General features: G+C 38.3%; 1 protein-coding gene across 13 annotated transcripts in view; it reads left to right on the forward strand.

Annotated features, from left to right (window-relative positions):
- NRXN1 (neurexin 1) overlaps positions 1 to 26,065 on the forward strand; it is a 672,843-nt gene that overhangs the window by 569,186 nt on the left and 77,592 nt on the right. For 8 of the 13 annotated variants that reach the window (XM_059840820.1, XM_059840821.1, XM_059840822.1 and 5 more), the window contains 2 exons: positions 6,006 to 6,095; positions 7,529 to 7,848. In XM_059840820.1, the coding sequence (XP_059696803.1) occupies positions 6,006 to 6,095; positions 7,529 to 7,848 (410 nt within the window). The remainder of the gene's footprint in view (positions 1 to 6,005; positions 6,096 to 7,528; positions 7,849 to 26,065) is intronic. The other 5 variants (XM_059840824.1, XM_059840825.1, XM_059840826.1 and 2 more) reach the window with 1 other exon arrangement.

A 26,065-nucleotide genomic window follows, 5' to 3' on the forward strand; every position in this document is an offset into this window, starting at 1 on the left:
AGTCTTATGTTTTCTTATCTGCTTCTTGTTGCTTTTCATCTTTTCTTGCTTGTTTTAGATATAATACATCAATCTCAAAATAAGCCAACCAACACTGCACAAACTGAGACACTGCATTATAGTGAGGAAGTGAGAGTCAGGAAGAGCACACTCTTCATTTAATTAGCAATTAATCCACTGAAAAATAATCAAAAACAAAAACAGGGCAGAAGGTAGTTGATTTGAAGTGAAGGTTCTTCTCCCCCTGAGAGGTTAATTAGAGTTCACAGTTTAATCCTGTAGAAAGTTGTAAAAATATTATTTGCTTTGTTTAATACTCAAGCATGAAATAAGGAGCTTACAGGTGAATATGAGATGTTTTGGTACGGTCTGTAAGATAAATGGACATCTCTCAATAGATGTGGTAATTGTAATCTTAAATGCAAACCTAGGTTTTACTTTTTTTTTAGCAGTGCTGTAAGTCCCTAGTGAGGGGTTTTACACTTCTATAAATAAATGGTCTCTTTGGATGCTTAACATTCATTATAAGGTATTTGGGAGTTCCTGCAGGGTGTAAAGGCTCACATTATATTATGGTCATTTAGTATGAACTTGACAGACTTGGCACTTCAAAATTTAGAGGAGTGGTACTTCATGGTGGTTTCTCTCTTCATAGGTTAAATTTTCTTGAGAAGGTAAGGCATTGAAGAGCTGCACTCTTATTTGCTACAGGTTCTTTCTCAAATTTAAGAGCTTCTTTTCACTTTTATCTTCTCACTGAGCTGATGGTAAGGTTTGTTCAAAATATTCACATTCTGCAACTCTGTGCCTACCCTCCCTCCAAGGGGAGGAAGCCCAAATCAGCCTTCTGGGCATGTAACTCCTCATACAACACCTTCAGGACTGACCGCTGCATCCTCCTGTGTCTCTGCCCACACCCTGTTACAAGGAGAGCTGATATCTTTCAGCAGCAGGAAAGGACATACACCCTCATCTGATCCATCCAGAGCTCACTCCTGGATCCAACACTGGCTAGACAAGTCTGTAAGCACTCAGCAAAAACAGAGGTCAGAGCGGTGTCCCCCACTAACACAGCGACTTCCTGAGCTGAACTTGGACCTCTTGTCCACCCCATGCAACCCATGCTGTGAAATGTGTGCACAATAATGGAAATATTGTATGAAAGAACTTTACTATAGGACATTACTGAGACTGGGATTTCATTTCCTGGCTATGTGAGACTGTTTGTGGACTGTTTGCCCCCATATCCCACCCTGAGCTGCTGTGGGTGTGCTCTCATGCCATGCAACTGACATTTCATCCCTAACTACATCTGGAGGGGTGATGTGGGTCTCTGCTTCCTCTTGCAGATGACAGGGGAGTCATGATTCAGAAAGAGTGGTGTCAAGATCAGGATGAACAAAACTAGGGAGATAGTTTTAGTGGTTTCATCACTTTGTTATTTATTTCCCTAACAGATCACTGGGACTAACAATGTGAATTTGTATTCTGTTAAAGGGTTTGTTTCAAAGAAAATACTCTCTAGTCTAGTTTGCTCTTCACAGACTCACGATTTTCAACCTTCTTACTTATTCCCTTTCAAGGATGCTGCTATTTCACATCAATAACTGACACCTTTATTTCAGAGCACAAAATAGAATTACACTCCAGCCCTGACAATATAATAAATCAGGAGGGATAAAATACATATTAGTGAAGTTCACATAGTTGGTTTGTCCCAGCTGACCTATAGATATAAAGGTATGATTAAAGTTTTTTTGGACTGCTTCTTCTCAGTTGTGACACAAGATTTAACTCTGACTCAAAGATTTGACCTTTGCTGCTCTTCTCTGCTTACCTTGATACTTTGGAATTATTGTTATTCCCTTGAAGCCTTTCTGCCAGTATGGAATTAACACTCTGTTGTGACAAAATATTGTGTATTTGGTAGAAGAATGAAGCCATCTAGAATTCAATCAGCTTAGACAATGTCATGGTGCACATCCTGAGTGAATCATTTCCACCCAGCTTTTTTTAATCAAAGAAATCTTGGCCATATAACCTGGAAGAGTAATGCTGGATAGTCACATAGCTGTCTGCAATTAAAGTTTAGGCACATCAGGGGTTTTTTTTATGAATTACGATTGAAAAGGTGCCTGCCAGGGCACTTAATCTTTCAGATGGGTAACAGAATAAAATCTCAAAGCCGCAGGTTTATTTAGGGCACGAAAAAATTTATTAACCTTCTTGGAAGTGTTTTTACTGAAGAAGTTCCTTGTGGTTCACCATATTGGTAAAAACAAGCATAAATAAAGGGAGGTAGAAAAACGTGAAGTGAATACTCCTGAGGAAAACAGTCTGTGGTATTTATGATTTCTCTGCTGGGGATGAGATTAGAAGATGAGGGAAATGCATACAGTTTTACTGGGTCTATCCAGATTTGTTGTATGACCCAAACCAGATGTTTGGGAAGAAGCAGTTACTGAAACTATGTGTGTTTTTCATTATATAGTAAATAGGAATTTTGTTGCTTTTAATGGATTTTCTGTTACTTTCAGTTCTATGTATAATTTTTTTTCTTGTAGTTGTTATGTGTCTAGTGAATTCATCATTACTAAATCCATGTGTTCTCCTTGAAACTAAATCCAGATAAGTTCCAGACCATTTCTCTCTAACCTTTCCATTTATATTACATACTAGAAGAATTTAAGCTAAGGTAATAGTGTCAAATTGAGATGTATTTCACAGTGCACATTTCCTCTGATGAGGAATGGGCTAATGTAATCAGCAATAATTTTTTGTGTGACCTTTACAAATCAAATAGTTATTTTCTTGCTTTTCATTTGAATTTTTCTCCCAGTGGTGCAGGACTGCTGCAGCTAGTATGCAACATAATTTATTGACAGAATCACATTATAATAGTCTCAGAAACCATACATATTGTATGTTTTAATGAAATCATTCAAAGAAATGCATAAACTGGCCAAGATTAAATTTATGATGTTAGTTCTCAGAGGAGTTTCCAGGATCACTGCAGAGATGTTCTGGAGCAGCTGCAGAGTAGTGAGAGTGGACCTTGCCTAGGATAGATCCCATGTTAGTCATGGAATTACAACAGAGAGCTGCAATGGCGCTGAGGATCCTGTCTGGGGGCTGCAGGAGTTTCTCTTACCACTTGTTCCTGATCTGCACCTACTGGGTGAATAAACAGCACAGTTTAATGCCTCCCCACTATAGGCAGTTGTGAACACTTGGCCATAACTTCCTGCTTCTTTTGGGAACTAGGGAGCATTTGTTCATGAAAGGCATCCAGTAAGTAACCGTGCGTGAAGCTGATGAGTGAATGATGATCTCTATCCGTGAGACTTATTTCCATTATGTTAATGCATTCCTTATGCCCACAGGCCTCTTCTGAACAACTTAGCCTTTCTTATAAATGACACAGAAGAATTTCACCCACTCCCCCATTTTTTTTTTTAAATATAGATGAGAAAAAATAAAAGGGTACACAGCACTAACTAAAACTCATGATTCATTTACTGTAAGTTAAGGAAACCTTTTAGAAATAGGATGTTCTCTCACTTATTCAGTGACTCAAGTGATAAAGCCTCAATAAAAACTGTCAAAATATCTTATTGAAAAGATAAATGTGTTAAAAGTAATCCACTGTCAGAAAATATAAATTGTTACCTCACTGGTTTAGGTATACATATATACACTCATATTTTGATGGAAGATACAAATCCAGAACAGAAACACGTAAGACCATACTTTTGTTTTGTTTTGTTTTGTTCCTGTGTTGGTCACATGACATTTTTATGGGTTTTTTTCTGGTACTTCTCAAATTTCCATTCAGTCACAGGAAGTTTGCTGCAAGAAAAGGAGGCCAGGATGAAGAAAAGCAATTTTAAAGATCAAAACAGGAAAATATCCCCTAAAACTTTCTGTATTCTCACAGCATCAGAGTGGTTGTGTTGTGATGTGTTTAATTCTAAATTTTCACTTTCTTGGAGAAGTACAAAAGGGAAAGTTTCCATAAAACGTTTGATGTTCAGTTTCAATCCTCTTTTATGGAAAATATATCTAAAAGCTGAGAACAGAGAGAAGTAGACATAAAAACAAAAAGTGTATATTTTATATATATGCATATATGTTCATGTACTTTTTAATATGACATGCACTTAGATTTTCACATAGTTTATTTACTCAGAGAAATTGTGGAACCACCCTCTGTGGTTGTCCAAAGAAGTTGTGGATGTTCAAACATTGGAATGGCTCATGGTCAGGTCAAATGGGCTTTGAGCAACCTGATCTAGTGAAAAGTGTCTTTACTCATAGCAGAGGGGAGGGAAGAGATGATTTTCAAACATCCCTTGCAAAGATGCCAACCCAAACCATTTTATTGTTAGATATTGGAAAGCGAAGGAAGAAGAAAAGGCCCTCCTCAAAAGCAAATAGGTCAGCTTCTGGCTTGGTGACTGATGTCCATGCTAAACCAAGTGAGGGATGCATGAAACATGGAAAATAGCAGTTCTCAGCTCTGTAGAAAAATATCTGCATAAAACACCAGGGTTTCATTTGCATTTCTGGGGGGCTGTTGTACTGACTCTTCCCTGCAAGCCTGTCATGGCTTGTAATTTTGTGACAAACTGGAACACTGATCTCCTAAATTTGGATGATATTTCTGTTTGACAGTTAGCAGTAGGGTCCCTCTAGCTCAAGAGCATATCTTTCTGAGCACTATGTGGGCTTACTGCAGTGTGTGCTTACATTTCCACTGCAGATACAGAACTTGGTTTCTCAGTTGGTTTAGGGGGTTTTGAAGTCAAAGAAAATATGCACATTTGAGCCAGTAAGATTGACTTTGTATTTAAACATGATTTATGAATGACTGCTTTTTACCCCTCTTGCTCTTCTTATCTCTCAGATTCTTCACTAAAATGAACCAATACTGAAAGATATTGTTGGTCTAAAACTCTGCTGCCACCAAAAGCCTGTACTTTGAAGGAAATATTTAGGTTTGCCATTCTCCTAAGTAGCTTTCTGAGTGGTATTCTGAGGGATCACAACTATATCACTCAAACACAAAAAACTGTAATTACAAAAAAATATATAAAGTGTTTCGTTAATTATTCCTTATCTGTTATTTTCTGACTGTACCAGCCTTATTTTATTTCACTGTTTTAGTTGAAGTCAGAGATCTCTGCACTGACTGAGAATAGATAGTTGGCAAATATGACAAGTTTGTCCTTTGCATTGCTGGGTTCTGGTTAGTTCTAAACCCCACCACAGATGGCCTCTTGCTAAATTTTAAAGCACTTGCACATTTCAGAACCAGGCTACCTTTCAGCCAGTCACTTTTGTCAAAGCCTTGGTGTTCCTTCAAGACATTGTCAAGGAGTCTTAAGAAAATGTACAAACTGTGAATGCCCTGGTCTGTTCTGTACCCTGTATTTGAATCTCTGAATTTTATTTAAATGAAGCGAAGAAATGTGTATTTTTTCTGCTTAGGAATAAGTTACAGCAGGACTATTATTAGACAGAAGAAGTAAGTGTGTCTTAGATGGTGATTAAGAAGAGTTGTGTTCTTCTTCTTTAAATGACTAACCTGGAGTGAGAAGTTGGATGTCTTTTGAAAACTTAAACCTGTTTCACCTGAACATGTTTAACTAGTTAATAAGAAACATCAAAAAAAGACAAAACCCTGAGGTCAACTATCATTTTTTTGTAAAGCCATTCGATGATGTTTAAATTTGTTTTTTGGGTCTGTCTATAACATAAGTTTAATAACCTAGCTCAAATGCAGATTTCTAATTTTCAATTAACATAGGAATAATTTTGTTTGCTAAAATAAAATAAATGAATGAATGAAAAGTCTGAACCATGAAATGTTCTAGGTAGCACTTTTTAAAATTCCAAATTTCAAAAAATCATGTGGCAACTGTATAGCTCAAGCTTTAAGTATTAACTTTTAACCTTTGACCTTACAGATTTTAACCAATGAAATGTCTCTTTAAACTTTAAAGGAAACAATGATAACGAGCGCCTGGCGATTGCTAGACAGCGAATTCCATATCGACTTGGTCGAGTAGTTGATGAATGGCTACTCGACAAAGGTAAAAAACATTGATTAAAACTTCAAATAAAAAAATAATTTGAACATAACCAAGTAGTGCTTCATTGTAACACTAATAAACATAAAAAATAAATTTCAGTAAAACTAAATTAAAACAAATTTTAAAAAGTAAAATATAGAGTAATATTTGCATACCTTGTATAATAATTTCTATACATTTCTAGAAGTACCAGCTGTTTAATAATCTTACCCTGTTAACTTAAGGTTAAAGGGACTGTTAAATATAATCCACTAACTCAATCTATGAAGGTACTCATAGCAAACATTAACCAAAAATTATAAATCATTCATAGATTATATTACATGTTCCAGCATCTAAATTATTAACTAAAAATATCTGTAGTTATGATATCTTCATTATGGTCCTGAAAAAAAATTTGTTTAAACTTTAGGTGTCTTAAATAGTGGGCAATATGAATTGCCAATCAAAATGAAGTCCCTTTAACGTTTGCAACCTTCTAAGGGGATTTTGGAACAAACACTAATTAAAACAGAACTTAAAGTTGTGTGCATGCTTTTTGTGAGCAGAAACCAAATAGTCACTAAAGTGACTATTCTATTTACTAAGAGTGGTACTGTTGCTGAGGATTTCTCTGTTTAATGGAAATGTGCCATGATTTCTCCATCGGTATGTGTATCATTTCTGAAGCCGCTTTTACATCGAAAATCTTTTATTTTAATTGATAGCCTTGCTGAAAGCCAATCAGACATCTATTTCTGAATCTGCCTCTGAGATACTTAGCATGAACCATGTGTTTCTTTTCAGTGTGTATGTTGAAGGGAAATAAAACATTTAACTACAAAAAAGAAATATTTAATTAAAAATGTAAATATTCACTGACATAGAGATGCAACAAATTACTGCATAAATTCTTTAAAACTCACTTGACCTAGTGACTTGATGGCATATATATAAACTTTGTGTGTATATACATATTTATATATGTCTATACATACATAAACTCATTTGTACATAAAGCTATAGGCTCTATGCTGCATTGTGTGGAAAAAAAAACTCAAAACTTTTAAATGTTGGCAGACTTGAAGAAAAAGTTATCTTAAGGATTTAGAGAACCTGGCATTCTTGAGACACACCAAAAGGTTAACACTGCTTTCAGGTAAAAGGGAGAGGGGTATATCTTGTAGGGCCAAACACATTTTCAAATATATTTGATTGGCCTTTTAGCAAAAGACATATAAATCTCAAAACGTCGTAAATTAATAAAAATGCAAACGCTCTCAAAATTTATGCATTTCATGGACACCTCATTAAAAAGCAATGAATTATGAGTCAAATCCTTTTCTTATAGTTTATTGCTCTCATTTTTCACCCCATGACAATCTGTTATCACTCGTGTAGAGTACAGCGTTCACAGTCAACATTTTTGCATGTATATAATATTATCTTCACAGGGCGTCAGCTCACAATCTTCAATAGCCAAGCAACCATAAAAATTGGAGGCAAGGAACGTGGCCACCCTTTCCAAGGCCAGCTCTCTGGTCTTTACTACAATGGCTTGAAAGTTCTGAATATGGCAGCAGAAAATGATGCCAACATCATGATAGAAGGGAATGTGAGACTTGTTGGTGAAGTGCCTTCCTCTATGACAACCGAGTCCACAGCCACCGCCATGCAGTCGGAGATGTCCACGTCAGTCATGGAAACCACCACCACCTTGGCCACCAGCACCGCCAGAAGAGGAAAGGCTCCGACCAAAGAACCCATTGGTCAGGTTAGTCAGCTTCCTCACCTTTTGCAAATAATTTCCCACCTCTGAGCGTGGCCTCCTTTGTCGCATTCCCTCTGCTGATGAAATTGTTCCCCTTAAAGAAATGCATGATTACTGTTGAAAGTTCTGCACCGTACACATCTCATGGATGTGATGTTCACCAGCATTTTGAGGGAAAGTAAGGGCTTTGCTTTTCTTCTAAATTAGGCAAACTTGCCAGTTCAGATTGTTCTGGTGCTGACTTACATTGCTCTGTCTTCCATCTTCATAGTGGTGCATATTTTTAAGTACCTTTTCTTCCTTTGATGGCTTACATCGATTACTTTCAGTGTAGGAATGCAGGATGTCTGGAGTTAGAGATAATGAAATGAAGTGGTGACTTTATCCGTGAGATAGAGAAAAGAGATCCACTTTTAAGAGAGAACAGGAAGGAGGTGTGAAGACAAAAAGTTTCAAGAGCCTGGAAAAGAGGGAATTAGCACTTTCTCTAGTCCCACGATTGATCATCTTCTCTGGCAGTATTCCTCCTAAGAGGCAATGGCAGCAGAGGGAATTAAGAGCACTTTGCACCATGGGAGACTCAGGCTCCAAGTCATGGGCTGTTGTTTACTGTTTGTTGAGGTTATTTGCATCTCATGAATTTGGTGATATATTTAGTTGCTTTCAGGTTTTGTCAGGATCTCTGTATAATATGTGGGGGAATTTAATTATTGGGAAAGGAGGGGAGAAAAGAATGTGAGTGAATTAACCTTCATCTTGTGTATATCCTTGAGTAACAGCAGTCAGACATTGTGCTCTAAAGACCTAAAACTTCTTTTATTTTTATTCTTTCTTAAAAAACAAAACAAAACCAAAAAAACCCAAAACACCCAGACAAAACAAACACAAAAAAACCCTCAACCAAACCAAGGAAAAAAAAAAAAAAAAGAGTAGACTGCTAAAAGCTTTTCTTATGTCCTTTTGGTTCACATGCTTGTGAGCCCACTGTGGCACCAAGCCATGACAGACAGCTACACTCCTGAGATCCAGAAGTAGGACAAGGAACACAGAAAGCGTCATGAGGGAGAGACAGGATGTGCTGAATAAGATTCATTTGCTCAAGAATGAAGCACATGCAGGTTATACAGAGGCTGAGGTCAGGTTGCCTGTTTTCTGTGTAAAACCTCAAGTCACAGAGTGAATTGGGGCATCAAATATGACACTTCAGCTCTTCTGTCTGTAGTATCTTTGTATACTTTTTACTATGGATCAAAAACCATGGTAAAGTAAACATAAAAATTGTTATTTAACAAACCTGGAGCAGTACATTTAAGTTAAAAATGAGCCTTAAAAAAAGCATTTTAACCTACACATTTTTGACTGCAGGTTGCAGGAAGTTTTAAATTATGGTAGTGAGTTACAAAGTTTTGATAAATAACAATAGATTTTCTTTGTTCTTAATTCTGTTTGAAATGGTGTCTTGCACTCTATTATCCAGCTAGTCTGACCTCAGCATTTGCAGCAACAAAATCTAAGACTTCACCAAATTTACCGAAGGGAAGATAAGTCTCTAATATGTAGAACACACTCATGGTGTGAAATAATTTGACCTAAATAAATGTTACTAAATTATAGTTAAACAAAGTTAAGCTGTTCCAGTTCCAAGCATACTGTTGGCCTCTGCTACTCTTTCATGTTACTTTCAGACACAATTTTGGAGGAAAAATGTCACAGGGGCCATTCTTAGTTGTCACCTTGCATGATCTGTAGGCAGCAGGAATTGGCTGGTATAAATGCTTTTCCAGTTGGCCTCAGTTTCTGGGAGTATTCCCCAGTATAATTTACACACTATTTGCATGTTTAGCCAGTAATACTTTTATTTTTGAGGTTTTCCAGTGGGATATTTTTGGAAGAAAATTTTCTTAAGCTAACAACTGTGGTGAGGTGTAAATTTTTCTGAAGAGGGGAAACAAAACAATTAGGGCAAAATGATTTTCCAAAACTTTTCTGTTTCTAGGCTGTGGTGCCTGAAATAAGAAATGGCCCTTATTGACTCATCAGAACATCTACTCAGTTTTTTAGAGAAGTTCACTGCCACTGGGGCTGAGCAGCCTCAAGGCAGTTGTGCCATTTCCTCATCCCTTTTTGGCTGATGTGGCTATGCCAAAATGCCATGAGCTCTTTGATAGCCCACCCTGAGAGCTTCCAGCAGGCTCCAGGACCACACAGAGGTGCAGAGCATGGCTGCAAAACAAGTCTTGAGTGTGAAGGTTTTGATCAGCCTCTCTCACCTGACAGCCTGGATAAAGCAAGGACTTCATGCCTCTGATGGGAAAGTCCTGATTTAGGAGCCTGAAAGCAACATTTGTGAGGAAAGCATTCCATGGTAACATCACTGCAGCACTCAGGGCATTCTGAGTGTATAAATGAGCCCTTCTTGACTTCATCTATGTCTGAATGTCCTGCCTGGTAGAACCTCTGTGTGTCATTTCATACACTTAATTAGTCAGGGACTGCACTGGAGCACATTTTGCCATCAAGCCCTGATTTGATTTTGGGAGATTGATCACATCCCAAAGTCAGAGCTGAAATTTGTCTGCAGGATGCTATACTACTCATGCAACAAAGACCTAGGAAGACACTGAATCACCTTAGGGACATAATTTCTTTTCTTCATTCATACCTGGTTCTTATTTTACCTGCCTGTAATAATTTCTGAGCTTGTGACCCATAGGGCTCCCATGGGTCTGTCCTGCAGGGTGCTGAGGAATCACTTTCCACCTTAATGTCACTGGAGATGAAGGCACTCACCACCTCATGAGAAAAAAAATCCACCTTTGATTTCTTCATTCTCTTTCTCTTTTTTTTTTAACCTGATTTTTGCTTATACATAACCTCGGCAATGGTGTCAACTACACTGACATAGAGTAATGCAGCAGAAGAAAAGTTACCTCTCCAGCATTAATTAGGTTACTGAGGAAAATATGCAGCTGAACAGCAATTGCTAATGAAAAAACCTTACATTATGGCAAACCAGAGCATGGCTGAAATAGAATAGAAGCAAATGATCTAATCAGTCAGAGATTGTTTGCTCCATTTGCAGAGGTATTGAATTCAATTAAAGATTGCAATACTTAAAGAAGATCATTTAAATCTCTATTTATAGGAAATGTTCTTTTAAAAAACCTACAATTTTTAATTGATGGAGTCTCTGCTCACAGATATTAACAAAAGCAATATATGATGCAAGATCCACATGGGACTTCCAGAAAGTATGTTGAATACTGTTTTGCATGATTTTAGAGGAAGGAGGTCTTAGTGCTTCTGAGAAAGAAATGCTTTTTGCTGAAGACTCTAAATGAAGGTTTTCCCAGCTTGGAAATATTTTAACAATGGATGTTTTGGTGATGACAGACATCTTAATTATTGCACTGGGAAATGTAAATTTTTCCAAGGGGAGAAAGGTACTCAAAGCTTATTGAATGTCAGTAGTAGGTGAATGCCTGATTTTCCTTAGTGCCTTAAATCCTCCCCCCTACTCCCCCTTTGATTATAATGGCATTCACGCTGTCAGCCTCTGTGCAAGGCACTTGGTAAACACAGAGAAGTGAGAGTCCCTGCCTCCAGTATCTCATAGAATAAACAAAAGTTATCAGGCAAGGAGGAGGGAAAAAAAGAGGGAGTCAGGAGGAAGAGGGAAATGAAGCAAGCATTGTGTTGTTTCAGTGTTAACAAGTGTCCAGATTTGCAGTCATTGTGGGAGGGACACTTTACTGCCCTGTGTTTTTTATCCAGGCTTTTCAGACAGCTGTAGGATCACCACAGAGCTGCAGCAGATTTTTGCATCAGGCAGCTGGGCTGCCTAGTCAAGCAGTAGGTGCAGAATTGGCATCAGCTGGGTGTTCAGTGAGATGTTTCCTCTGCTTCACACTTTGCCATTGACACCTGGGGGAAACTCTAGCCATTGGCAGGGCAGCTGAGGATTGAAGGAGAAGTCCTTTGCTCCCTCCCCAGCACATGGCAGGAGGCTCAACACTTTGCATACCTTTATGAGCATGGAAAGAAAACCCTTAATTTTTTGCAAGAGCAGGACTTGTGTTACATGAAAACACATGTTGCTAACTTTTAAGGAGCTTTAAGTACGCACTCAGACTCAGAAACCGTGAATTTCTTCTAAGAATATCACCTTTTTATGAAGTTATTCAGCAAAATGATACAGTTAAGTTCTTCCTTCTTTTTGCCTTTTATTTTTAACACTTTAAACAAGTCTAATTTGCACGTTTTTTCTGTTGAGTCATGAAGGTGATAAACATCTTTTAAAACTGAAAATAAAGATTCTCGTGCTGTAGATCTCCAGGAGCTGAAATGGTAAGCTAAACACTGAGTACTGCAAGGCTTGCAATAAAAATTGCAAGAGTTGGCAGAAGCCTGAAAGGCTTCAAAAGGACTTACAGAATGGGTTTTGCTTGAATTAGGAAAGCCCAATCAGGCCTTTAGTATCTCTTTGGCAAGGCTTTGTGAATCTGTATTAACTGGAAATCATAAATGAAGAGATAGTAAATCAAGAATAATATGCTCATTTCTCATCCCTTTCTAAGGATTTGATTATGACAGCCTATCCACAGACCAGCCTCAACTCTCATGCACTGGAAACCATTTCTGAAAATTGTGTGCAAAATAGCTTTTTTAATTTTCCATAACATATTCTGGCAGTCCTCCTTGTTCTCATCAGGGTGGGTTGTTATCAATAACACCAAGCCACTTAGCCAGCAATTGCTCTATACTGTGAGATGATTACGTGTTTGGGAACAATAGGCACTGATTTTTGGTCAGGCAGAACTAAATCAATGAGCTGAAATTTGGTCAGTTGCCTTGGAGGGCATGCACCAGGTGAAGGGTATGTTTCTTTACATATATTGAAGCAGCAGATTTAAACAGCATTCATTGTAGCAGGGACAATGGCTCAGGGACTTCACCTGCCAAACAAAAACAAGCACTGGAGAAAACAGGAGAGTTATCCATGGAAAGAGTTCAGTTTTAAGAATGGTCATTGAACACATGACATCAACACAGGACAGCAAATGTGAGCATGTTTTATGGAGATACACTGATCATTAAATAAGTGAAGATAACATTAACGGGAGGATGAGTTTTTCCCACCCATTTTGGTTTAAAATTAGGTACTGTGTGATTTGCAAAGTCCTGTTTCTATGCACAAGTGTGTTCTTCTCATCTGCTTCCACCTCTTTCCCTGGATGGTTACACCAGCTTTCAAAGTTCATCAGCCCCAGCAGGCAAAGCTCTTCCCCAGGGCTCTGATAAATCATGAGGATCTGACTCAACAGATGCTCACTAGTGCCAAGTGAATCCCACAGCTTCCAGTGTCCCAGTGCTCAGCATCCATACAGGTCCCTTAGTTGACAGATCCTGGGAAATTTGAGTGTTCAGGACAAATCTCATTTGCAGTAGGATCTCTGTGCAAAATGGTAGTTGTGAAGGTATCAGTTGCAGATAGACAGAAATTTAACTAGGCGCAGGAAACCCTTGCAGTTTTCCTCGGGTTTTTTTTGTTTTATTTTGGGGTTTTTGTGGGGTTTTTTTGTTTGCTTGTTGGGGTTTTTTGTGGTTTTTTTGTTTGTTGGTTTGTTTAAAATATCACATTAAGAATTTCAAGATGCTTCTAGTGTTTTTTGATCATTTGATTAATTTTTTTAAAACATAATTTTCAACATCACTGACACTCAAAATGTCTAATAAATTGAAAAGAGGACACTGAACCTTAAACTTCTCTATCTTTGTTTTAATATTTGCTACCTGATCACATTAGATTTTCCAATTCTACTGCAAAATATTTGCATATTGAATATTGGCTTTTCAGCTGGAGTACTGGAGTTGTGTAAATAGGGTGGCTTAGATAATTCAGTACAATTGCCTCTTGAACTGGCCCATTGTTTTGATGTCTTCAAGTATTACTTACATGATCTCGTGGTTGTCTGTCTGTCCCTCTCAATAAATATTGCATTCCTTGACCAATTCAGTCAAATCTGGTTCAGCATAAAGATCTCAAGGATATTAAACTCCCAGAGAAGCTAAATTGTGTCAGTTCTGCCACCCATCCTGGTCTCCTGTTGCCTATTGCAAAGCCAGGTCTTCCCCTGCTTTGTGTTTAAAAAGCAAAGATGAAAAAGAACAAAATGATTGTGTGTGCTTAGGATGAGTTTCTCAGAAGTTCCTCAGACTCATTAATGTTTCTATATTCCATCAATGTTTTTGAAAATCTTATCCTATAACACCTTGATATATAAATACTCTAACAGTACACTTTATTGTACCAAGCTCAGAGGATAAGATTTGCTGTTTGTTGTTGTTGGCATTTGTCAGAGAGAAATGGTTCATAGAGGCTCCTTGGAGCACAGTGGAGCACTAAAGGCAAATCCCAACCAGTTGTATGGAAAACTACAGGCACAGAAACAGCTGGACATGGTCAGCAATGCTACTCCATTCCTACTGCACTGCACAATCCAGAAAAGACTTCTGGTTTATCTTTGGCTCGGTTGTGGATTTACTTCACGAGGCACCATCCAGGTGGGATGGGTTTCCAGCCCCTCCAAAAGGAAGCCAAACCATGGAATTTCTGTTCAGCCATGGAATTTCTGTTCAGCACTAAAACCTTGTGCACTGCTTTGAAGCTACCCCCTATGGTATATACACACAGGGAAAAAAATCTGCTTGTAAATGAAATTACGACAGTGTTAACAATTTAAAGAATGGCAAGATGCTTGCATAAATTGCTCATTAATTAGTTGCAAAAAAAATTTCTTTTTAAGTTCAGTTTGGGAGAAAAGGATCTCAGGCCTCTTGCTCCTTTAATTTTGTTGTTCTTTCATGTTTTAATGACCAAGTTAATTTATAACAATTTGCTTTATTATGTTTTTTTTAACCCAGATTAATCATATCCAGTCTCAAATTCTGACACGTTCCCATTTTGAAATGCGGTGAAATTTAGTAGAGTGGTCATCTTGGTGCCAATGTTTTTTCATAGCATGCTGCCCTTCTTTATTCCTAGCAAGTTGCTCATGTCATGTTAGGACAGTAATATTTCTAAACCATCCCTTTGCATAACACGGGACAGCATCAAACTGTTGCTGAGCAAACAACAAATTTAGGCAGTGATTTGTTGCTGGTGGGAAATATTTCCCTTGCAGTTACAGCTCTTTGTGTCAACCTCTTTTCTTAGGAAGGGTCCTCACATGAAGCAATGCTTGGTTCTCTCTCACACTCTGTGCCTTCCACTGTTCCTGCTCAGTGCCTGCCAGGCACACTAAATAAACATTAGGATTACACAGAAATGGGATTGTTTCACCCAGGTGGAACAAAAGGTTGTTGCTGAGCTGGTGACCCTTAACTGTACCATTGCATGGCTGTAATGCATTTTTCTGCATTTGGGGCAGCTGAAAAAGGCTGGGTGTGTTACAGTCACTGATTCTCAGTAGCCTTGAAGGATGGAAATCCTTGTATTGTGTCTCAGAGCTTCTGTTCTCCTGTGAAAAGAAAGCGAGAGTCCTTCAGTCCCCTTATCACTTTCTGGAGCCCTGCTAAGCCTGAAGATCTCGTTAACCACTTCCTTTGGTGCATTTTCATGATTGAAGTGCTGTGTGTTTTACAAGCTTGGCTCACACAATTTCCTTTCAGAAAGCATGGAATAATACATTCTATTTCTTTTGTGTGTGATTCCTCAGAGCTTAGGGAAAGAAAAGCAAATTGACTCAGGGTATGACCTTCTTCTCTCAGTGGTGAGAGCCCAGCGCAGGCACCCTGCCCTGATAAAGCTTCCAAGTGCTGCCACGCTTGCAGCCCCCCCAGTGCTCTGCAGCAGGGTCAGTCCTGCTGCTGCAGCCAGCCAATGGATTCCAAGTGTTCCCACAGCACATGGAGCGCTGGGAGATGAATTTTCTTTCCATATCTAATTAATCAGGCTAATTGCTGCAAGTTGCAGTGTGCAACCTGCTTTTATGTGTGGCTGGCAAGGACCTGATTACAAGAGTCTGTTGTGTGATGTTTTGTTGAACATCAAGCATGTATCAGAGCTCTCAAAATGTAGGTGATACAACTGCATTAAATACTGAAAATTTCTTCTAAACACAAGAGTGTCAGCAATGTGAGAAACCTTTCTGCTCACTTACAGTTATTAAGACCAAATCTTCATTCACAGGCATGCCTGCTTCACAGGCTGCAGATCATTTTCTTTAATCAAACAATTCTTGGGACATTCAGTTAATAAATTAATATAGAAGGTTTCTTCAAAACCCTATTTTTCCCTGTGTGGATAATATCAACATCCTGTGTCTGTCTTGAATAACTCAAGAAGTACTTTGTGATTTATTGATTTATTTAATTTAATCTCTTAGCTAAACTTGTCTTTAAATACTTGTTTTCATTCAGTAATCAACAGTTGATTTGAACAGCTGAAACTTATGTTTTGTTTATATGCTGGCATTACTTCAGAGTTAGATACTTCCTAAGTGTTATGTCTTGATGCTCTTTGCCTAGAACATCTGCAATTCTGTTATGAATAACTTTGCATGCAGTGTTTATTTCCTTGCATAGTTTTCCTTTCACTTAATGAACCTCTGTTGAAATGTCTCTTTTTTTACAGTGTGGTTTTTCGCAGGCACACACATATATTTATACACACACAGACACACAGGCACATTTTAAAAAGCCAGATGAAGCTATTAGATTGGAATTTTTTTACTGTGGAGGGGAGCAGTAAAGTCTCCAAAGGGACTTAAGGAAGAAAGCAATGAGACCTGCCAGTTTCTCCAAAGAGGAAACATAAATGATGGGCAGGGGTGTCTGCATTAAGGAAGAGAAGAATGGAAATTTTTCTTTGGGTCCAACTATATCACTCTCCCCTAGAAGTGCCTAGGAGCATGGGGTGAGAAAAAGGAACCACTTTATGAAAGTCCACTCCAGAAGATCTGATGATAGATTCCTCTCCATTAATAAATAACTGAGCAATTCCCCGCTGTGAGATGATGATGGGCTGAGGATCAAATCCATTCCTGGCTTTGATGTGTTCAGATCCATCATCACTTTGGCTTGTGTCTGTATCTAAAAACCCAGTGGTGCAAGTATCAGGTCTTGGGAGAATAGCTAGCAGGTAGAAGGAGTTCTGGAAAGGGCAGAAACCATGGGGGAGGAAGCCCAAGTGAAGAGGTTCCATGGTGCTGATATTCCCTCAGACCCTGGAGGAAAGAGAAGGGGAACAAAACACCTGGAGGTTCTGTGTTATCTTGTTAGGTCTTTAAATCCAGCCACATACTAAATGTTTGGAGCTTTGTGGGTGGATCCTGTGTAGAGGAAAGACTGAAGAGGTCGGCAGGGCTTTTGTAATGGCCGTCAGCTTACAGGTTTTCCTCAGCTCCCAACATAGCACTATAAATACAGAGAAGATTCTGACATGCTCATGAATTAGAAAAAAAGGATGAAGTCAGAAAAAATGGCCTTAGACATACCTCATATGACAACTGCATATTATTTTCAGGTTTTCAAAGCAGGACATCATTATCTGTGCTGAGGGATGCTGGGAACAGCACGAGTGAGGTTCTGATGTCCATGTAGCCATAGCCGATTCCGCTGACTAATAAATCATTTGCTTTTCTCTTCCTATCCAGATTCTCTGGTGATTTTCACAAATCTGCCAGCATTAATAAATTCCAAAGAGAAATATTCCCCCTTCTTTATGTCTATTTCAGGTCATATTTTGGAAAAATGAGCGTAAATCCTGTCTCCATGTTTCACGAGGCCACAAATTCACTAAAATTAAGTGTCTGGGAATTTTACTGAATGCTTTAGAGACATCCATCTAGACTTAATGTGTTCAGAGAAGCTGATAATTCCTTACATTAATACGAAGACTTAGCTGCTTAATTCCAGGCTCCCAAAGTTATTGAACATGACAGTCTGAATGCATTTTCTATAGGTGTGATGGACTTGGTAATTAACTGATGTAATCCATACCAAAGCATTATCAATACCTTCATATCCCACAGTAGGAAGGCAGCTAGATATGTGTTGCCTTCTAAAAATTAGGTATTTGCATACGTGTTTGAGTGTATAAACATTTTTTTTTTGCTACATTTTTATGGTGAAGTGATGTCCAATTGCAACTAGGATAGCATGAATGCTTGAAATATTTCCCTGATAATGATATTAACATTTTTTTTTGTCCCTGGGGTGGGTGCTGGTCGCTTGTGTCACCATACATAAGAATAATCTTAGAAATAATATTTTCTAAAGTGATTAAAATGGCCAAATATTATAGTTCAATGAGGCATAAAGGCAGTTGTGGTATTTTCTTTATGAAATGACAGTCATGGTTAAAAGCACATGCAGGAGAGAAGGGGTCAGGATGTGCTTATTGCCTTCCCCAATGATTGATGGAAGAATCATTTTTGATGACCAAAAATAGTTTTTCAATTTTTATCAGCAGCATACCGAGAAGAAAAAAGAAAAACTTCTGTTCAAACCTATTTCTGTGTGATTTTTAAAAAATTATTATTCCTTATTGTTAGGTACAGGCCAATTTAAAAAAATAAAAGAGAAATCTTTTGATTTTCATTTTAAAATGAAAATCAAAAGAAGACCAGTGTTTGAAAAGTGTTTTGTGTGTATTATATTCATCTAATTAGACATAAATCTGTAAACGGCTGAGATCAGCCCAATGTTTTCAGTCAACTGTTTGAAAATTTTTGCAAATCTGTTGAGGCAGTGCCTCCTCTGCAATCTTAAATTACTTCAGTATTCAAAAATTTGCCATGGTTTTTGTAGTGCTGAGTCCACACAGAAATAGAGAACATTATCGATATTTTTAGTGTTATACAGGTAAGCCTCTAAAGAAAATCCTACAATTAATTTAATCCTATACTTAACATCTTTGTATAATAAATATCTTTATAAATTAATAATAGCTATCAGCTTGCTTAGTCTGTGAATAGATTGAAGTGCTTTTTTTTTTCCGTAAGAGGGAGGTAACAGATGTCTGACATGATAATTCCACCATATGGCAATTCCATTTTCTTTCTAGTGCAATATTAAAATAATAATGCTGAACACTGAGCAACATTGTTAATCTTAGTAGGTGGAAGTTTCAGCATTGTTGAAGAAACAACTAGCTTTGATTTTAGCTCAGTGTTGAACATTAGAGGTGTATTGTTGTTTTCCCTCTAGAGTTCTGGGTTGGTAGTAAAATGAGCTGGATAACTCAACAAGAATGGTTTTGTAACACAGGGTACCTTCTTTTATTTTTTTTTAATTATTATTTCTGATGTTCTGAATATATAGCTGTTCATATTTCAGTCAGCTCATACTCAGGCTTTAAGCACACATTTTCCACAGAAATACTTGCAAATTTTGCTGATGCTGTTCAGGTGACTGACAAACCAAACCAAATGGCAAGTTTTCTTTTTGGCAAGGCAAGGTCATCAGTAAAAAACTGCACTCACATGACCTAGGTAGATGGAGCCAAAGGGGTTTTCCCCTCTTTGACGAAAGAAAAATAGATAAATATTACAGGAAGTGTATTCAGGTGTTTCAGTCAGGGAACAAGTAGAGTCCATATACCCGTGGGAGAAAATAGGAATTTAGAGCAAAACTCCTTGCTGACGTTCCTTGGTCAAAGAAGAGAAAAATGCAGTGGCCGAGATGAAAGTCAGAGTGTGAGCACAATTTTATTTAGAAATACTAACAGTAAGATAGAACTGGAATGGTGCATTTCCTGACTATTGGCTGTAATCATGGAAATTGCTTTTTTTTTTTTTTTTTTTTTTTGTAGTGTAAAAGGAAATTTTATAAAATTATTGCTGATGAGTAAGGTACATGAGATTTTTCAGATAGTGCTTGTGGGGCCTCAGCATGCAGAGGAATTCCAGTTCAAGATAGTATTTAAATATATGTGTTTTCTTTAAACATGTTCTCAAGTAAATGCTGGAACTGGAAGGGATTTAAATATGTGCTTTTCAAGTATTTTCTTGAATCAAGCAGTTCCTTGAAATTAGAAATAATTATGTCTCTTCTGGTGCCATCTTAACCTAGGTCTAAGCTAAAGGTAAAATCTCACTCAGTTCTCATTCACTCCCTACAGAAGTTCTGTTTTCTTTCTTCTCTCTAATTAAAATGTGCCATGAGGAGTGATTCTGATATCTGAGCCACCGTTCTGTACCAGTGAAAATTTGAAATGAATGAAATGTTTTGTTTCTATCCAAGTAGAGCAGCCGTGAATCACATTCTACAAAATCTCACCCACAGGTGATAGGGCATGTGAAGTGTACTCAGATTTGCACATTTTAAATAGCTCATTAATTATCAATGTCAGCATTCTCTTAATTGTGGTTCTTTGTGGCCAGCAGAGCATTTGCTGGTGATCTTTAGAAAAGATGGCTCATTACTCTGTCAGCTCTCCTCCTTTTTTTTCCACTTGCTGTACCACCCTACTGGCTGTTAAAAATACATGAATAATTGACAGATTGTTTTCCTACATAATCTGCTGTCATATTTGCCTCAAGAGCCTGTATTTAACTTCCTGTGGGAGAGAAGTGATCTGTGGAATCTTGAATAGAAGGTATTTAAGGGCTGTGAGGCCTTTCTTTGTAAAGATGAAGTGTGAACAATGAAGACACTGAGAAGTTAGATAGGAGTAATTAATCTTCTTAGAATATCTCATAGTTATAAAAGTTTTGGTGAAGCTTAAGAAGATTCAGGGTGCTAGCAAATAAAACATGAATATACATAACCATAAACAAAAGCAGACCTCAGATATGTCAGTATTTTAGCAGAAAATAAATTTTATTATAACTTTCTCCAGTACAAACTTGGATGGCTCTCTCCAAGTTTCCATCCCTGACTTTGACAAAGAAGAGCTGGGATAAAAGTGGCTGATGCTACTAATGATGTCAGTCCTTTTTTGCCCAGGCTGGCAGCAAAGCTCTCATTTAATGCTAGTTTTCACTTGTGCTCTGGGAACTGGATTGCAGAGGTCAGAGGGTTGCAGCAGGTATTGCGTGGAACAACTTCCAGCCACCCTTGACCAAGAGGAAACTGCAAATAGTGAACTAGAGAGGAAATTCCCTGGGCTGTGCTGTCAAGTTTCTTAGTGTTGTCAAAGCACCTACAGTTTTGTTCCTCTGAGAGGATTGGTTTCTCACAGGACAAAAAGCTATTAGTACCATTGAAAGCAGCCAAATTCTTAATTTTCTTTTTCTTTTTTTTTTGCTTACAAATGAATATGCTCTGAGAGTTGGATCAGAAATGTGTATTATCCTGGTAGCAGACCTGGACAGAAAGTAAATGGTAACAGATCCTTGACTTTGGCAAATAAAAAAACCTGTTTGATAACTGTTTCACATACCAAGCCAAATTCTCAGTCACTGTGGTACAACTCCATTGACTTCAGTTATGGGCATCAGTGTAGCTGAGAGGAGAATGTGAGCTACAAAATTCTGTTTTTTTCGTTGTGCACAAAAAAAAAAAAAAAAGAAAAGAACACAAGAGCTTTTGGGATGAGAGTTTCAAATGAAAAATAGGCAAAGAGACAGTGAACCAGCAGGGTTTGCAGTCCATCCTTAACCACCAGCTAGTCAGGTAGATCCCAATATTGCCTGCTATGTATGGCATCTGCAAATGATCACGATTCAGGCTCAAAGTCAGTGTTCTTTTATACATGACAGATTAAGAGCAATAGATCTGTGCTTGGATGAGACTCTCTTTTCCTGAATACTATCCTACCATCTCAGGCAGTGAGTTTAATTTGTGGAACAAATGTTCTTATTCAGATATTGTTGGAAATTGAGCATTGTTTGAAGTCATGTGGGACTCGACACAGTGACCTGCACAGAGGCACATAATGCCAATTTGGCTGCTTTTGTGGCAACAAGAGGACCCTCCCTCCAAATTTTTTGTCCTTTTGCTCAAAAGAGGATCAAATTCCTAACAACATAATGTCAATAACACTAATATTTAACTTCTAACACCCCCTTTATGATCAGAGTGTCTCTTTGGCTTTTGCTAGGGAGAAGGGATTGCTCTGCTTGTTTTGCCAAAGTAACCAGTTCAAATTCAGCAATCAGCAGAGACAGGGCAGGGGAGAGCTTGGGTCCCAGGTGAGTTTTACCATATACAAAAAGTCAGCAAATGGTTACAGTTTACAACACACACAGCCCTGAACTGCATTAATCAGGCTTTTCATTTTTTAAAAAAATCATACAGCTGAACAGAAGAAAGTATTCCAGGTTAAGCTGCAGTCCTAGTTTTTCAAACAAACAGTCTTTTTCTTCTCTCATATGGGGAGGGTAAAAAAGGTAATTTTATTTTGTATGGTGATAGAGAATTTGTGCTGGTTTCAACCAGCTGCTGAAATCAGTGATAAGAGGCACTGGCCTCCCCCACTACTGCTGGATAAAGAGCTGCTGCTGAGTCTATTTCTCAAGCTTAAGCCAAATTGCTTTGAAAGCTTGTGAAATTCAATTTGCAAGAGAATGGAGGATCCTCTCCATGTAATTTCAAAATGTGAAAAATAGTAATTGCTTTTACTTCATTCAGACTATCTGTGTAGGTAAAATGGCCTCAATCCTTTGGGCCCCAGCCTCCTCTGCCACTGGAGTCAGGAAGAGGTTGAACCCACACCAAAGTGTGGGAGATGCTGGACCCCACATCTTTTTGTCACATCCTCTCCCTTCGGTGGGCAGACACACCTGCTGAATGGCTGTGCCTTCCTGTCTGCTCAAGGCACTGCTTTGTATCTGGACACTTCACACAAAAAAGAGTTTGTTGCAATAGCTCTGTCTTTAATTGAGCATGTCTGTGTTTGTTTCTTCAGCGTGGAGGATAATCCTGTATATGAATAGTCTGGCTTGATCTCAGATTTATAAAGTGTTTAGATTTCTTCCATTTGGTAGTGAACATAAGCATTAGTGGATTTTTTTACAAGCCCCCTCTTAGGAGCCATCCTTGATCCTATGGCTGGCTTGCCTGCTGGTAATCTTTCTCTGTGCTTGAAGAGCTGACAAAAGCATCTGGGTCTCCCTGGCAGTAATTAGGGCAAGCTAACTGCCTGCTGTGCTGGAAAGCAGCTCTGAGTTTTGATGAAATGCAAATACAAGCTGCAAGCTGGCTGGTTACCCATGCATTGTTTCCTTTATGCAGGTCTGTACCTTAACACAGAGGAACCACTGCAGTTCCTTGTGTTTAACTGGGACTCTTACCTCATGGGATTCCTTTGAACTCAGAAACTCCACTGAACTCTGGTGGTATCTTGAGATACCAAGCCAAGCTCAGAGTGAGGCTTTGTTTTGATAACGCCAAGCTCAGAGTGAGGCATTGTTTTTTTCTTTTTCCATCTCTTGCACAGCTGTAAATGTAGAATTGCCTTTACAAATTAATCAAAAGCTTCAGTTTTCAAGCACTGAGCTTCAAAAAGCTAACGAAGGTACCTTCCCCTATCCCCAAAAACTTCATAGGACATAGAGCAGCAGTTCTCTTGATGTCAAGTCATTAAATATTAAATATTGATGAACTTTCCTCCAAAGTAAAACATATAAGCCTGTAGGTGGAAAAAAGATACCCTCAGGTTGCATTCTAGTAATTTTGTGTCCAGGAAGCCTACTTCTCCTAAAAGTCATTGAACGGGAGCAGGAGAAGGGATACTTAGGATATATTTTACTCACACTCACAGCATCCACTGTGCATTTGTGCTTGCAGGCTTGAACAGTTTTGTTTGCCATGGAGATGATTTGTAAACTAAGGATGTAAGTGGTGTGTTGTCAATGACCACATGTCCAGCAAAAAAGTGTGGTGAGCAGCAGCTAGTTATGAAAATGTATCCATTTGGATTTGGAGGGTTTTGTTTGTTGTGTGATGGGGTTTTTATCCTGTTTGTTTGGTGGGGTTTTTTTGTTTTGTTTTGTTTGCTTCTTTTTTCTTTTGTTGAAGAGAGTAATGGTTTAATTTGTGAGTAAAATCCTGCCTGGCTCCTCTTAACTTAGGGCAAAGTAGTCCTAGGGTCTGAAGATGCCCTGAGATCCTGCTTTGTCTACAGTTCTGTCTCTGTGACAATGTTTATTGGTCCTGACACTCCTTTCTTTGATATTCATTACAGTGCCATTACAAGCGTTCTGTTCTTCTCCTAAGAGATAAAGCATCATCTTCTGATTTAAATGATAAGAAATAAACATATTGCATTATAAAATAAGAGAGGTTGGTTTTTTCTGTAAATCACCTGAAGGTGGGTTTTTTTAAATCTTTGTCTTATTTTATTACTTCCTGATTATCAGATCATCTTCTTGCATTTCTTCTCATGTTGTATCATCTAATTTCTTCAATCTCTGCAGGAAGCAGAGCATCCCCTCCCTCATCATAAGCACTCCACCACAGACTGACTGCAGCAGATGCTATTAAGTCCTGCAGTTATTTTTCTTTTCTTTTCAGAGGTAATTATCGACAAATGCTGATTTATTTCTTTTTAAGATCATAAATGCATTTGCCACAGCACTGCACCTTTGCTGTCACTCATGCTCAGTTCCACCCTGGTGTGCCCTGAATCTGTTTTGTGATACATGACACTATTATATCTCAGGGAGATTTGCTCTTCCCTTCCCTGTGTAGTATGATTAATTTATATGCAGTCAATCCATGCTTGGAATGAAATAAGTTTTTCATCTTTCTGCCTTTCTTCGTGTTTTTGTGCTCAATGGTTTATTTTTTGGGTTTTTGGTTTTTTTCCTGAGAGGAAGGTTTCTGCAAAGCTGTTCTGGCATTTATTTTCACTGAGAAGCTTAGTTAAATAATTGAAACAGCCAAGAAATGGCTTAGAAAAGGGGCAAAATATATTTTCTTGTTTTGCTTCATGAGCAACTGAGTTTGAATACCGATGCAGACACTAAAGTAAATTAGATTATCTCAGTTCAGTATTCTGCACCACAGTTCCAATCCCCATCATTGTCCCAGTCCCCACATCTATGAGATGGAAAGATTAAGTAATAATGAAGACATGTCACTGCACCTGCTTTCACAGTATCAGGCTACACAGAGTAAATTCATCCATAGTTTTTCTTGTCCCCCTCTGGCGTTATCTGTTGTTCCCATCTCCCAGATGAGGGCTCGATCTAGATCCCCACAGACTCTAAAAACACATTTCTAATCGTTGGCTGTTCATGTTTGCCTACAGATTTTGAAAACAAGCTGCTTTTAAAGGTCTCTCTGCATAAAGTAAACTGTAAGCATCTGATGTTGATGGTTAGCTTCATTTGTTAGCACGCCACTAAACTGTAACACTGGTGAAATGTTGAACATCTGGCACATAAGGCAGTTTAGTGGCTACAACGTTCTGGCTGGCACAGGCATTTTCTCAAAGGGACTTTTGGAAAGGGTAAGAGCTCACCATAACAAGGTTTTCAGCCCTGCGTGTAACCTCTGAGTCCTCCAGAGCCACCCCACAATTGCTTGTGTCCTACCCAGTCCAGGTTGTCTTGCAGCTTCTGGGCTTGCCTGTGACATCCTTTGCCCATCCAGCTCAGCACAGCCCTTAGCTCCTGCTGGCACAGCTTTGACTTCCCCAATAACTTCTAAGGATAGGTGAGATGAGCATATGATGGGTGATGTGGCAACAGAGGAAATAAACTCAAGAAAAGTCTGCAAGTCCAGAAGACAGGATAAAACTCTGATCCCTTACATTGCTCTGCCCTCTGAATGAATTACAGCCATGCCAAAGCTTTGTTTTGCTTTGGCATGGCCCTTGGCTTTTAGTCTCTTTCCTTATTCCAGTTTTTTTTTTTTTCTCTTGAAATTCTTCCTCCTTTATCAGTCAGCATTGTTGATGTGAGCTTTATTTTTTTTTACATGTTTTTCCTGCTTCACTGTTCTGCATTGTGATGATGCTCCCCCATTGCTGTCCTCCAGCTGTTTTGATTTTGGCTGGTTTTGTTTTTTTTTTTTTTTTTTTTTTTAATCTTTTTTTTATATATCAAATGGCTCCTTGTTGTTAAGGTCATGTGCCATCAACCTCACTGAGAGAGTCTGAGTTCTATGGCAGCCATGTAATTGACTGGATATCATCTCACTGAAAGGTCACAGTATGCTTTAGAGGGTGCTTTTGCCTTGTCTTAGCAGCATTTTGGATAGGTTGTTTTGCTTTGTGCAATTCCAGACTCTTGGTTTGAACTTACAGTTTTTCTAAATCTAAAAGTGG

This window comes from Haemorhous mexicanus, chromosome 3 (genome assembly GCF_027477595.1).
Source record: "Haemorhous mexicanus isolate bHaeMex1 chromosome 3, bHaeMex1.pri, whole genome shotgun sequence".
Taxonomy (NCBI): Eukaryota; Metazoa; Chordata; class Aves; order Passeriformes; family Fringillidae; genus Haemorhous; species Haemorhous mexicanus.